Source organism: Equus przewalskii, chromosome 3 (assembly GCF_037783145.1).
Source record: "Equus przewalskii isolate Varuska chromosome 3, EquPr2, whole genome shotgun sequence".
Classification (NCBI taxonomy): Eukaryota; Metazoa; Chordata; class Mammalia; order Perissodactyla; family Equidae; genus Equus; species Equus przewalskii.
In genome coordinates this window covers 81319205-81334857 of record NC_091833.1, presented here as the reverse complement: position 1 = coordinate 81334857, position 15653 = coordinate 81319205, and the positions used below count along the sequence as shown (strand labels likewise).

Below are 15653 nucleotides of genomic sequence, written 5' to 3'. Positions count from 1 at the left end.
AAACTAATAAACCTCATGCAATTTACAAGTGCATTTGAGTCTGCACCAAGGTTAACCAAAACATCTTAATAAAACGTACCTTATTTGCCATGACTTCTGTGACTTCTGTTTAATGAGGAGCATCTGCATGCTTCACTGGCAGATCCTAAATTCTAGCAACTTGTTTACTTAGAGAGATTTCATAATAATGCAACTTAATGATGCATACAGTATAGCTCAAGTGATTCAGTTTTACAAGTATTTTTTTAGTATGCTATGTCCTCTGCCTGGAATATTCTCCATAATGACTGTCAAAAATTGGAAACAAACCCTTGAGATTATTTAGAGAAAAGTTTTCATATATAGATGAAGAAACTGAGTTAATAATAAAACCAGGGTGAGAATATAGTTTTCAACTCCCAATCCTTTGTTCTGTCCTCTACTCATCCTTTAAGACCCACTGCAAGCAGCACCTCCTTCATGAAGCCTTCATGACCCCCAATGATTTATCACTTTTATGAACCTCTAATCATGGTCTATACTGTACCGTTTAGCATTTTGTTAAAAACTCCTGTCACTCCCAAAATTATGTCTTATCCTTGTATCTCTAAGCAGATTATTATATCAGGGACAAAATCCATGTTTTATGATTCTCTTGACTGGAACACCACAGTACCTAGCAAAATCATGTGCACCACCTTGTCATCTAATGTATTTTTCTGTTTTCTAATGAATTTAACACTTTGTTCTTTGCCACTTCAATGCTACCATCCTCTGTAATAATGTAAACTTTCATATGCATGATCTTTTAAACAGTAAACTTACTCTATTATATACACACACACACACACATCCTTGACACCTAGCACTGTATCTGGCACCTAATAAGCACTCAATAAATATTTGTTGAAAAAGAGAGAGAGAGAGAGGAAGTTCCTGAGGTTACCATGATCAGGGAAGGTACACAGGCACACAGAGGAAGTAGGATTTAAATTGAGCCTTGAAAAAAAAATATTGATTAACATGCAAAGAAGAGGGAAAATTATATTTGAGACCAAGAGTATACTGTGTTTTAATCCTAAATTGGGCACTTATCTTTGTTTAATCTTATGCAATTTACTTAAGCTTTCTGAGCCTCCATTTCCCCATCTGCTGAACTAGGATAATATATATTTCACAAGGTTGTTATGAGAAATAACTGAAATAATTTACACAGTAGGATTCAATAAATAGTAGTTATTAACAACAACAAAAATTAATAATAACTCCCAGAATAAAGAAGCCAGTAGATGTGCCAGTGAGAGCATAATGAGTAGCTCAGTTAGACTAGAGCAAAATGCTTCACAGGGGGAAATGATGATAGATGAGACTGGAGAGAGAGAGTCGCCAGATTCAGTCAACACTTCTCTCTCCAGTTAACTTGACGCTTAAAGCTATCAATTGCATCACTAAATCCACTGTGGATGTGGTGAAAGCTAAGGACTATGAAGTGGTGATTTCTCAGAAAAAGCACATGAGCGTTGAATCAAATAGGACATGGGTTGTAATGTCAGGTCTGGCACTTCCTATGGGAGTAAACTTGAGGACTTTGTTATTGTATTACTCAAGTAATATAGACAAAGCATCCACCATAATGCTAGGCACATGGCAGACACTCAATAAATCTTAGTCCTCTCTCCGTAATGTACCAGCATCACATCCGCCCTCTGTACTGTTCTTCCTCTCTTTTTTGTCTTTGCCTTCTCTTATGCTCTTCTCCTTCTCTTTCTTAGTCACCTGGTTCTTTTGACTGGCTACTTATACCTTGGGCGTTCCACAAGTGCTTATGGAGATTAATCTCTTTCAAAAGCATTTATGGAACACTTACTGTAAGTCAGGCAGTATGCTAATAACGCTAGATTTAAACACAGCTGCCTGGGCTGCCCTTGGAAGAAATGTCAAACTCATTTACATGAATGAGCCAGGTCCCCTCCAGGTAAATCAGTTTGCAAAGTACACCGGCTTGAAGTTAAACAATGCCACATTGGGGGCCGGCCCCATGGCTCAGCGGTTAAGTTCCCATGTTCTGCTCGGTGGCTGGAATTCACGGGTTTGGATCCAGGTGTGGACATGGCACCGTTTGGTAAGTCATGCTGTGGCAGGCGTCCCACATATAAAGTAGTGGAAGATGGGCACGGATGTTAGCTTAGGGCCAGTCTTCTTCAGCAAAAAGAGGATTGACAGCAGATGTCAGCTCAAAGCTAATCTTACTCAAAAAAAATAATAAAAAACAAAAAAACAATGCCACATTGTAAGCCGAATGTGCTCACATTTTCTGTAGTTCCAGAAGTCGGTCTGTGGGCATAGCATAGAGAAGAATCAGGAAATCTGGAATAGGTTATCACTGGAATGGCAGGAAGCAGCAGTGAACAATGGTGAAGATGCAAAAGTCAGAGTATAGCCAGGCATATCCTTTTGATTCATGAATCCCACTTATGGAAATTTAGCCTGAGGAAATATTTGTGGATATGCACAAAGATTTAGCTAAAAGATATTCCTTGCAAGCTTGTTTATATAATAGTACAAAAGTAAAGCAAGCCTTAACATCTAACAATAGATTAATTCAATTATGGTTTATCGATATAAGCTATTAATAAATGATATCAAAGAGGATTATTTACTAACGTGAAAAGATGACCAGGCTATACTATTAACTGACAAAAGCAGATTGCAAAGCAAAATACACTGCGTGAGCCTGTGTTTGTAAGTATATATGAATAGAAAATAGAGTGGAAGGCAAGGAAGATGTTACAAATAATGGATTCTGAAGGTGAGATTACGAATTTTTATTTTTTATTTTTCGTTTCCTGTTTGTTTCTGGTCTTAAATGTTCCATGTACCACTTTTATGACAAGAAAAATGTCATACATATACATATATGGCATTTTTTCTTGTTACAAAATATGTGTATATATATATGGACGTGAATTATGTATACATATGGATTCCATAAGTGGTAGTTATTAACAAAAATAATATGTAATATATATATAGTCTACACACAAAACACCACTGCACACACACACATACATACATACACATACTAGTGTTTTGTGAATGGAGAGAAATGATGGATGGATAGATAAAAGGTTAGATAAATAGATTAGATGGATTGATAGATTAGATCGCCGATTGATACATGATAGAAAGTAGATTAGATAGTAGACTAGATAGATGATAGACGATAGATTAAAAGAGAGATGATAGCAGATTAGATAGATGATGGATAGATAGTAGATTAGAAAGATGATAGATAGATAAATAGAGAGAGAAAGAGAGTAATCTCCAAGTCCTGGAGGCATGTAGAGCCAGATGCCTAGCGAGACAGTGTTTAATGAGCCCCATGCAGTGTGATGAGTTACACGTTAACGAAAACAAGTGAATGTCCTGGCAGTTGTGTCTGAGCCTGTCTCTTTTCCGTCAGGTCGACCCCCACGGCAACATTCTCCTCAGCACCCTGGAAATCAGGAACGAGACGAGCGGCTCGGAAGTGCTCACGGGCATGACTGACCCCAAGGCCCCCATGTACTCGTACGACAGCGCCAGCATCCAGTACCGGAAGCCTCTGAGCAGCCGCGAGGCATACGGGCGCGCGCTGGACCGGCACGGCGCGCACAGCAAGGGGCGCATCCGCAGGCGCGCCTCGCAGCTCAAAGTCAAAATCCCCGACTTGACTGATGTGAATTCCATAGACAAGTGGTCCCGAATGTTTTTCCCTATCACCTTTTCTCTTTTTAACGTCGTTTATTGGCTTTACTATGTTCACTAAGGTCTGTCCTAATGGTTCATAAACGGCTACTTTCCTCTTCTCATGATTTGTAACCCCCCAGGTCCCCAGCAGCGATCCTGCTGTGTTTTTTGAGGTAAGAGATTCAGTCATCCAATTGGTTTTAGGTCTTGCATATCAATTTTATTACTGCACCATGTTTACTTCAAAAAAACAAAAACACTATTTTTTTCCAGTCTACTGTGGTCCAGGTTATCGGCTCTTTCAGAGCTCTATTAATTGCCATGTTTACAAACACACACACACAGACACACACACACAAAGAGAAGTTAGATAGGTAGATCTTTAGCAGTCCTTCCTAGTTGCCCTGGATTTTAGTGATTTATTTTTCTCATGAGAATGAAAAGGGGACCTATCTCTCTGTGTGCACTGCTTCCTGGTAAACCGTAACAATCTCATGCTGCCAAAAAAACAACACAATTTCCAGGATCTCAGAAGACAAAACAAAGCCATTGACAAGTTACAGATTTCCAGGAAGAAGGGAAAACAAAAAGAAGCCTAGAAAAGGAGGACTCCCGTCCACCCTCAAGTTCCCCTAACTCCCTGGTAGGCGGGGTCTCAGCTCTGTGGAAGAGGCGAGAGAGACTGGCACGCGCTGATCCAGATTACACAAACTGAATCTGCCATCTTCACCTCACCAGTAAGCTAGAAATTCTGAAAAATGCTCCTTTTTCAGACTCCCGGGCAGATTTAAAATTAACATTAGAATCCAACCTGGTGGCCACTGAGAACATTGTTCTTTTCTTGTTGAGAATAGGAATTTGGGGGGCAATGACCATTTTTGAAATTACTTCTTTCAAATGAACAGCCCTGAACTTGCTTATTAGCCTGGAATCACTTGCCACTGTGCCATGAAGCCATGTCATCACATTTCCTTGGTTCCTACTCCAGAGAGATTGAGGAAAGGGGGGTGGGGGACGTGGGCTTCAAAGAAGAGGGTGGTGAGCAATTTTTGCTTGAGAAAAATATTGCCCTTTCCATGAGGAAGGCAAGATTTATGTGCTGTGAAAAGGGTGCCTGGGCAGTTACCTGAACTGCCAAATCTTAAATCAAATAGTATATATTTCTTAGCCTTCCAGACAGCAGTATCTAATGGTGACAGCTAGTTGTACAGGCCTCAGCTAGCACTTTATGGCTGTGCTCTCTGAGCTCTGCGTTCCAAAATATGAAACGAATGCTTCAGGACATGCATGCACACCCATGTTGTTATCATTCTCCTCCAAGGCCAGATTTCTATTTAAAAAAAACCTTCAAAACAGCAAAACCACAGATAGCAACAATGAAGACAAAAATCACTGGGCCTTCAAACATTTATACCAGCCCCCAAAGTACAGACCCTGCCTACACTCATCAATCGCTGTCATTACTGCTCTGCCTTATCTCTGCTCATGGATTACGTTGGTCATGGTCATCATAGAAGAGCAGCCTTCTGAGCCCAACACACAACTCTAAACATGTCCAACTAGCTACAGTTGAGATTTCCATTTTGTGTCATTAGCCTCATTGGTTTTTTTCAGCCTACGTATCTAAGAATTCTATATGTTCATTTGCAAGGTTGAGCGAAAGCCTAAGTTGACCAACCAGTGATAGAGGTGACTTGGGACCTGATCCTTGGATGTGAAATAAGGGTTGAGGTAATAATAGGGATGACTGCCTCATTTGATGATCTGGCTTTCTCTCCAAGGCTGTGATGAGGGCCTGTGTTTACAATAGCATGAGCTGCTAGGAATGATTGTCTTAATTGGAGAGATAAGGCTGAATTCCTGCTGATGAGCCCAAGGAAAGAGAGTTATGATATATTCTTTTAGAAAGCAAGAAGAAAAAAGAACCCTAAAATAAATGAATGCTTATGCTATAGATAATATACGTTAGTAAGAATATAAAAACTCTGCTTTACCTGGAAAAATCATCTCAAGGTTTCATAAGAAATTACTAGGGTATGGAGACCAAATTTTCATTTAGTTTTTCAGTTGTATAATCACAGTTCCCTGGTCACAGAAGTCTCCAGCCTCTAGCGATAAAGTGATCCATTTTGAAACTCTGATTAATTCCTTGGCAGGGTGAGATGCTTTGCCGTCATAAAATGCCCAAATAGCATGGAATGTGGCCATACCCATGATTGTAAGGTTAATATTACCAGTGACCACTCAGGAACCACTGTCTAGCCATTTATTTTAAATACAGGAAGGGAGACTTTTGGCTGATACCTCGCAGGAATGAATCGTTCTGATGTCAAAGCTCTTTAAAAAGCTTTTAAGAGTGAGTGCTAAATCAGAAAGTAAGTATCTGTAATCCATGTTCCTTAACAAAATTTCTCTTTATTTATCTGTTTAGATTATTCTACTTGGAAAAGATTGAGGTAATTTATATTTTTATTATTATTTTTATCTTGCCTTAAAAGTTGAAGAATCTGATGCTTGTAGTTTTAGACGTAAAGCATCTCCGAGGAAAAAAAAGGACATTTTTAATTCTTATATCTTAACCTTTGTAAAATGTAAAATTGGTAAGCCTGAATCTACCATCAGGCACAAAATAGTGTGACTGTATGACTTTTTGCATGGAGAGGGTCACAGCCACCATTATGCAAATCCTGTTAAATAGTTCTGATTTTAGAGGCAATGGCAGCCAGAAAAATGGAAATGTTACCATATTTCTGGTTAATAACCTCTGTCCCCACTCCCTTCTCCTGGACACCTCCTAGCCAAATCCTCCCCTCTTTGTCCCCACCCCCCTCCTTCCAGGCTGACCAGTGCATGGAAAAAAAATCTTTCTTTTCTGCCTCCTCCCTTGTCTTGCCCAAAATGATGTACGTAAAACATAACAGTTGTTAGACATTCTTAAGTGCCCCCAAACTGCCCCATTCCTGAAAGATTCAGATCATTACATTATGGAGGGTTACTATTTAACTATTATTGAGTTGTTTTCTTTTTGCCATGAAAATAGCCATAATCTCCTATATTACTGCAGTGGCAGCAGAGGCTGAAAAATCGCATGGACTCGCTCTCTTATGCCACAGTCATGTCCAGGGGACCCCATGTTCACAGTTCATAAACTGTGACATAAACTGTGTCATGGACTTAACCTCCGTAGATGCCGCAGAAATCCATCTTTCATTTAACAGTGATGACTACTCACTCATTCCTTCCATTCATGTTCCTTGGCTTAACATATCAGGGGTAACATGTACATTACACTTACCAGCTTTGTGAGGCAAAGAACCAGGTAAAGACATATCTTTGGCTTGAATTATCCATGATTATTGCCTCCTTCCTCCACATTGCCAAATAGAAACAGCAGACTGGTTGGTAATTCTGCTGACTAAATGATATGTGTTTTCACATATACCATCTTTATTGTGCTTTACAATCAATGAAAGATCTTGAAAATGCAAAGAGAAAATGTGGTGCAGAGAATAAAGTTTGGTTTATGGATCCAAGGATAGGCTTTCCTTAAACAAACATTATGTACAATACACAGAAATATTGACTAAATTCCATCTTTCTAAAATCAATGACTACTTTATAAATATTCATTTAAGAAAGAGCTCAATTAAAATTTGTCAAGTTAAACAAAAAAGATATATTTATAATGCTAGAAGGAAACAATCTCCAAGATTTCTTATATGGACAATTTTGAATAGTATCTTACCAAAGGGTGATGTACCACAATTTTTTTTCCTAAACAAAGTGTAATTATATATCCCAGGAGGGAGGAAAAAGGAACGTGAAAGCATTTGTTCATGCTGGTCCAATCAGAAGTTACTGGGATGAGGACAGAAAAACAAACAAAAATATCTCAGTTTCATGAAAGCAAACTAAATACAAAGGTAAACTTGTTAAGAGAATGTAGAATATTGTGTAAACTTCCTTGTAAATTTTGTACATAGTTCATTGAACTGTTCCCTGTTATGTGGTGGTCCTCAACTTTGGGTGGATGTTTGAAAACTCTGAGCATTGTAAATAATGTAAGCTTATAAGGCACTTGCTTTTATTCATAAAGTGAAATGACTAGTGATTTGGGCCCAAACCAGAATCTTTTTAGGTCTTGCTCTTTTTCTGCCATTTTGTGTATGCAGTTGTGTAACTCTGCCAGGTGTCTGTGATCCCTGCCTCACGCCCAACCCCACTGAAAGGGACAGTAGCTGCCAAGAAGGCTGCACAGTTGTGGGGCTCAGGAACAGCGCACCAGCAGAGACAGGAACTGTAGCGAGCTGCTCCTGGAATTGTGTCATGAAAAGTAGAGGTGTTTTTATCAGTCATTCGTGGCTATTCATATATTCAGATACTGAATTGTCCATGCTGTTGAGGGGGTCAGGAATGGAAGAGATGATCAAAATCCACAGGTAACACAAAGCTTCATTTACACCAATAGCTATAGCTTCTACATTTTTTCCTTTCACAGTGTTTCCCAGAACTTCCAATAAAAAATAGAAGTAGATGGATGGGTTTGATCAGGGTAAACAAACAGTCAAATGTCCAAATGATGGGAAGAAGAAAAGGAAGAGATAGGAAATGACATTGATAACACCAACTGGCTGATTCATCCCTGAAAGATCCAGAGGTAACCATGTCACTATTTTTAAAAGATAAAGAGAAATATTGGTAAAAGTGGACTGGGAATTAAAACAAGTATTTTTCAACAGGGGGTCAGGATATGTTTGATATTTCCTAAACTTAAAAGAGAATTAACTCTTCTAAAATATGTTTCTCCCAAGTCCTAGTGTTCTTGAAAAACTCCTCAGAATGGTGGGATATTACGCCACAAGATGTGTTTCCATGAAAACTGGCAGTCCCAGAGAGGGTGATGGTGTCTACAGAAATTCAGGATATCCAAACAAGCAGGGACATAGCTTGGCTGCTTAGTAATATTTTACAGTGAACAATGGCTTTCTTGGAGATAAGAGCTTAGTAAGGCCGGGCTTTTTGTGCCAGGAGAGTGCAGGGAGCCGACCTTGTGAGACATTTTGGCTCTAAAATGTGCCAACTAGGGTCCACCATTAATTGAATAAGATAAATGCCCTATTGGAACTAATCAGGTCAGTCAACTTCTAGGTCCAGAACACATTGTGCTTTTATTTTAATCATGCTTTTTCTAGATAACAGAAATCAGCTAAATTGACAGAAAACTTAACTGTTAGAGGCTGCAACTTCATAAGCAAACATTTGAAAACAAATCCTTTTTAATGGAAGAATTGCAAACCAGAAAACACAAAGTTCCTGGAAGGATAAGCATAAAGAGTTTAGAGTTTGTTTTCACTTCTCCCCGAATTTCCGTATTTAAACTGAAGAGGTGTAACTGTTGTTTGTTTTGTTTTTCCTAATTAAAAAAGTCCTTGGTAAATCAGTGGACTCACAACCATTCCTGATTGGCCCCTAGATACCTTGCACATCCTGGAGTAACCAGCACTCATGGCAAAGGCTTCAGCAGGAACTCAATGTGGGAAAAGTAGGTGTATTTCTTTTGAACCAGTTGGGAAAGCAAAGCATTCTCATGAGTGACTCTACCTGCATTTCCTGTCCTATAGACAATAGAAAAATAAATCAATAAAAGAGAGGCCAAATAACATTATGCATTTGCCTTAGGTACACAGGGTTACAGATTCACTAGCTTAAAACAGCCCCAATTGAAAGCCAAAGGATAAATAAAAGCAATCAGTTTTGCTACCTGGCTGGCTTCTACTTCTCCCTGAGCTTCCTTTTGAAGAGAAACAGGGAAGAGGGGACGTTTTCCAGTATAATTTTTTATAGGTGAAAATTATCAAAATATGATCTGTGTGTGCATTTTGCAGCTTTGGCTGTGTAAAATAGCTGACCTCTCTTGTGTTCCTTCCTTTCCAGCACCACATACGATCCTGCCTCATGCCTTAACCCAATGAAATCACTTCATCTATTTTTCCACTTTCTCATTTCCAAACTTCATAAGATATCTTGCCCATGAATAGGTGAAAACTTCAGCTTCTTTGGACCTATACTGCATATCTTCAACTGAATCCACAAAAACAAGGAATCTTAATAATTTCCCCAAATCCCTACTCCTATTGCCCTTAAAAGGCCTTTGGAGGTAGTTTGTATAAATCACAGTAGCCTCCTCTGAAGTGCCTTGGATTATTTTTCTTTCCTGCTCTCCTGTCCCTTATGTAAAGAGTACATGTGTTTACATAAACATTCTCTCTGCCAGCCTAATTCAAAATAAAGTGGAAATAAAAAGCATTAGCTCAAACCTAGGAAAACTTACACTCTCTACACCAAAGTTTGATGATAAGACCATCTCCTTACGTTATAATGTAGATGTAATACTGTGAGTTCACATTGCATCAATTCTTTTTCATCAAACTTGTTTATTCATGCCCTCTTTCAGTCTTAATTATAAACCATTTAAAAATCTATTATTATTCCTCTCAGAATGGCTTGTCATTCATGTAGCACATCACTAGTTACAGACTGTCCTCTAGGAACTGGATCCACTTCATCCTTTCTGTATCTGACTCCTATTATGGATTTCCACTTCTATGCATCATCACCCTACCTACTGCCCTCAGCCTTCTAGCGGACGTTACATATGGTTAGTAATTGGACAAGTCTTAGTACAAACTGTCTAAATTGCCCCTATAAAATACGTAGATATCTTTCTCCTCCAGACAGCATTTCTATAGACTTGGAAAACAAAGAGTTCTAAAGCCAAGCAATGTGCAGCCTAACCCTACAAAGTTAATAATAAACGAGCTGCATGGTGGGGAGAGGAAAATTATGGTGGACAGAAGACACCGTGGAGTTAGGATTACATGACATGGCTCTTATGCTGTCTCCAGCCCTGCCCAGTTGTGTGACTTTGGACCACCAGATGACCTCCAAGTTCCCTTCCAGAACTAAATTTTAAAAGGAATTTTAGAAAGGTGTATTTGTATGGGAGATTACAAAGATACAGGGGCACCATGTCCTCTGCTAACATAGCCACACAAATTTAGTAATATTCCCTGTTGCATGTCTTTGAGAGTAAAGCCATCGGAGTAAGCCATGTGGTGTCAAGTGAATTGAATTCAATACCTGTTCATATTCCTTTAAAAAATATAGAGAACATACAGTTAAATCTGCAGACAAGTGTAAAAAAAATTATTTTACGATTTTAGTAATGGTCTTTACTACAATATTTCCCTGTAAGAGCACTGGAGAGTCTCAGAGAGCAGAAAACAATGTGGTGTCTATCTGCAGATCTCTGGAAGATGCAGATCCCTTAGACCATTCTGTTAATTCAGTCAGGAAAAGCCACGAAACACCCCTCTTGAGTGGAAAAGCCACCTTCGAGGCAGCATCAGAGCAGAAAAGCTGTTGCAGTGTCCGTCAGTAGTCCTCCCCACTCCTGGACTCCATCACTGTCTTGTGTTCTGGAAGTGGAGTCGCAGATAGGCTTGAGCTCTCAGGCAAGAGGCAGCCTCCTATCTAGTTGGAAAAGATTCCAGGTCTTTAGGACCTCTGTTATCCGTTCTCCCAGCCCACTTCCTCCAGCTCCTTCCTTCTGCCACTTAAACTGGTTAAATCTGCCAAATGTTTTAGGCACAGCCATGAAAAAACTGCAAGATTACTTATTAACATTTCTAACTATTCATATTTCTAAAGCATGCATCCTCCCCATTCCAATCTCTGAACATGATCCCCAATGCGATTCCTGCACACAGATGTTCTTAACATTTTTCCTTTTTTAAAAGACACCTTCCAACTCTAAATTCTCATGATTCTCGAGAGCCCCCTGACCATTCACAATTGTTAGAAGAGTGCCTAGGAATTTCTCCCTCCCATCATAGGCCAATCTATGAATAGGGCTGCCTTTTTTTAACAAAGTGAGCCAAATGTTCTGCCCCTCAACCTCATACAACCTACCAAAAACTATTGTTCCAACCTTCTGATGAGCAGGTGTACTCATCACTCCTCTTAAAGTAGGGAGTTAATAGTTTCCTTTTTCTGGTTTCCCATCCTTTTTACCTAGAGATAGTTTCATATTTAATGTCATCTTTTTAAAGACAGAGGAAGCAATCCTAAGTCTTTAAATTCTCACCAAGTTGAGAATAATACTTACAATATGTATATCAATTAGGATTCATTCAGATCTAAGTAACAAAAGATGCAACTGAAAGTAACCTTAACAATCAAAATGTTATTCTCTCGTATAACAGTAGGTTCAGAAGTAGGGTGGCTACTGGGTTAATTATTTCAATAGCACGATGATGTCATCCAGGACCCCCTCCCTTCCATAACCAGTTCTTCCTAACTCTTCACGTTCTCAGCACCCATTGTGGTTGCAAACTGGCTACACTCATGCACACATACCACCTGGCAGAAGAAAGGAAAGTCCTGCCTTGGGTCTCTTTTTAAGAGCAACAAAACTCCCCTAGCAGTCTTCTCTTTTGTCCCATCGGCCAGGGTTGGATTACATATCCATTCCTGAACCAGTCACTGAGAAGAGGAATGGAATTGTCATGACTGGCTTACAACATTGACCCTCCCCCCACCCCAGAGCTGCCCAATAACTGAAGAAAAAGAGGGAGGATATGTGAACAAAAAGAAGGAAACATGGCTTTTGGAGAGACACCCAAGAATGACTGTCACACATGGATGTAAGGCAGGAAACACTTCCCACACATAATTTCACGATTTGATCTTCACTACAACCCCATGAAGTTATGATGACAATACCAATATTTGGAAATCGAGGCTCAAATAGGTTAATGATTTACCCAAGATCTGATAACTAGTTAGTGATAGAGTTAGTATTCAACCTGAGCTTTTCTTGGCTCCAAAGGGAAAGCTTTTTCCACTCGACTACACTGCCTAGATTTAATCCTTTTTACCTTGATGATCTAGGTTTCAGGTAGTTCAAAGATGAGTGGAGAGTAGGAGGAAAGAGAAGAATTTCCACCCGCAACAGCTAGTTACTACGTCCAGTAACCACTCCTGTTCTTTTTTACCCCTCTTCTCCACCCTCCCCATCTCCTACACAAAAGCCTTTCATTTTTCTCACAAGGGAAGGTGTAGAAGGAATAGCTTGTGCAACAACCGAATAGCCTGAAGTGTGCCCCAGTTCTTTCTGGATAACATTATTGATAGGGGACCATAAGCCCTAGTTTGCCCAAGACAGTCCCAGTGTGTAATTATCAATAGAGCCACCTTTTGCTCTCAAAACCGTCCATTGAGATAATAAATTACGTAGTCACACTAATTATGGCATCTCATAATTCCCATACCTACAGGATATGGGAAATATCAATAAGTTAATATTAACATCTTGGAGAAAATATATGTCTTGGCTCCCTATGGAATCATTTATTAAGTGTGACCTCAGTCTTTTCCACCACTCAGGCTCACTTATTTCTTATGGTTCCCCTTACTCAACCTCAAGCCAGCTCATCCTCAGGCCTTTCCTACCCTGCCACTGCAACAGCCACACATCATCCCTGAAGGTTCTCGTTGCTGTACTTGAAATTTTACATTTTATTTCTGCTGCCCAGATTTTCCTCTTCCTAGCCCTTCCCAATGGTGAATTAGGAATCAGGCCAATATCATCCAAAAAGCCATCCATGAGCAACTTTTGTTCATTCTGTTCACTCTCCTGCTAGCACTGCCTCAATTCCTATGACCATTTTGTCCAATAGTAATAGTTATTTCATTTTTGTATTTTCCAGCAGTTTCGCAAACAGATATTTTGCCTCTCTAAATAAAGAGTAAGATCTTTAAGGGTAAACGCCCCATTTTCTGATTCTCTTGTATTGCCCAAAGCATCCCTTGTTCTGTCCATGGTAGTGAGTCTGTAAATGCTGATTAAATGACCTACATTGGTAAATGAAGCAATTGAGAAACACATTTCCGTAACAGGCAATACTTCAGGATTACAGATAATATCTTGTGAGGCAGGTGCTCCCAGAAAACCTCTCCCAAGTTATTTTAGTCCCGTAGAGCCTATGTCTACAACCTTTAAGTGGATTTAAAAAATGCAAATTTACAGTTGAACCCAGGTTGGGGTCTGTGCAAAGTGGTCGTTGAGATTTTTTTTCCTTTGCTCATAGCTAAACAGACTGAATCCTAATACCATCATTCTAGATTCCACCAGTTCTGGCAGAATTGAACTTTCCATGGTAGTTACTACTGCTTTTCCTTTATGGAAAAACGAAGTTTTTCATTTAAGTTTTATTTTTCCCATTTACCCACCTTTGCCTTACTAAAAGCCTTTTGAATCTAGGTTCTGTGGGATGTTTATTCTTGAAGGTGGGACTGCACTGCATATTCAGGACACTCCAATGTGAATTCTCAGAGAATACTCCCAGAGAGTATTGCATCCAAATTTCATTTCTGCCAAGAAATAAATAGAAAGTTTAGAACTATCTAAGGGGTATGGGCAGTTCTTGACATTCACCACTGTTCCTCTAGACTGCATAAAATAGATGTACAGAGAAATACCTTTTCTGCCCCCCTCATTTCAATTGTTAACTTTCCTCTTCTCCTGTTATGTATATTATTTACATACTTGCATAAAAGAAATATATCATTTGCAAGCCTTACCTCAGAGTGGCAGCCAGCCACCCGTTTTACTAGACAACATATTTTTCTACTTGATACTCCCGCAAATACTTTGAATTGCAGTGTATCTGCTTTTTCTTTATTTAAGCTAATCAACGCATGTTAATCTGTTTCTTACGTCTTTTTGAAATACTCACTGGATAAAGCTTGAAATATTTTATATTTTGCAACAGTGCCCCTGACACATTTTTAGGGAAGCCAATTGATTATTCCAATCACCACAGTGTCATGAAAAACAGAATTATATATCCAAGTGATATTTCATATTCAGAACATCCACTACTCTTCTAAGTAGGGAATGCTCGTGACTCGATATGCATATATTTATTGACTGTGTTGCTCAACTCCTTACTTTAGAGGGGCCAATACCCTCTTGATAAAAACTATCATGTGGCATTATTACAAAGTCAAGATTGCATGAGGTTTTTGGAAATTCCAAATGATATGTTTACAAGGACCAAAAATTTTTTGACATCTTTAAATAAGCTTTTTATTTTTGACCACCAGGCAGCATTTTGTGCCATTGTGATAGGAACCTAATGGCTAATGTGAAATAATGTTGTTGTGTCATTTAAATGGTTAAGAAATGTAAATTGGAAACTTTAATATTGTTTAAGTATAAATAAAACTGTTTTTGAGAGAAATGCATCTGGGCTGAGGATGGCTTGCTTGAAAAATTCTCTTGGCTGTCCATCATCTCTGAATAATTATTTCACTCCTTTTGACTTTCCCCAAGGAGACTCAACCTGAGGCAAAGATCTTTATACAGAGATTCAGGTTTGGGAAAGCAGGACTCATTAGGCTAAAGAATAGGAAAATTACTATCTTGCCAGTAATGGAACACCTCTTTGGCTACCACCTCACCTAAAACTTGATTGAACCCCAAAATTAGCTAAACTTTCCAAATCAGTCTCCCACCATGTTAATTCATAGCACACTGTACTATAGCTGGGGCTTTCAAAAGCAGGTGCTATATATATATACAGAAAGAAATTCATGCCTTCTGTTGCCTCTCAAAATCCATTAAGCTTTTTGAATGTTTTTATTCCTTGTGTTTTTAAATCTCCTCTAATCAATTTGCTGAATGGTCTATCTACCCTCCTACCAAGCATAATTGTAGCTAATTCTTATCCTGATTGGTATTACACAGTTCTTGTAAATAAAATAATCCCTTTCTCCCTCTTTATTTTTTAGCAGGCAGAACTCCTTTAATTGCAAAAAAAAAAAAGTTACAATATTTTAATGTTCTTTTGCTTTTTTGACACAAGCATTTGCTTTCTTAC

General features: G+C 38.9%; 1 protein-coding gene across 1 annotated transcript in view; it reads left to right on the top strand.

Annotated features, from left to right (window-relative positions):
* Positions 1–15018, top strand: part of GABRB1 (gamma-aminobutyric acid type A receptor subunit beta1) — a 362353-nt gene extending 347335 nt beyond the window's left edge. Inside the window, exon 9 of the mRNA XM_008521485.2 lies at positions 3443–15018. Within this exon, the coding sequence (XP_008519707.1) occupies positions 3443–3787 (345 nt within the window). The 3' untranslated portion in view covers positions 3788–15018. The remainder of the gene's footprint in view (positions 1–3442) is intronic.
* The last annotated feature ends 635 nt before the right edge of the window (positions 15019–15653 follow it).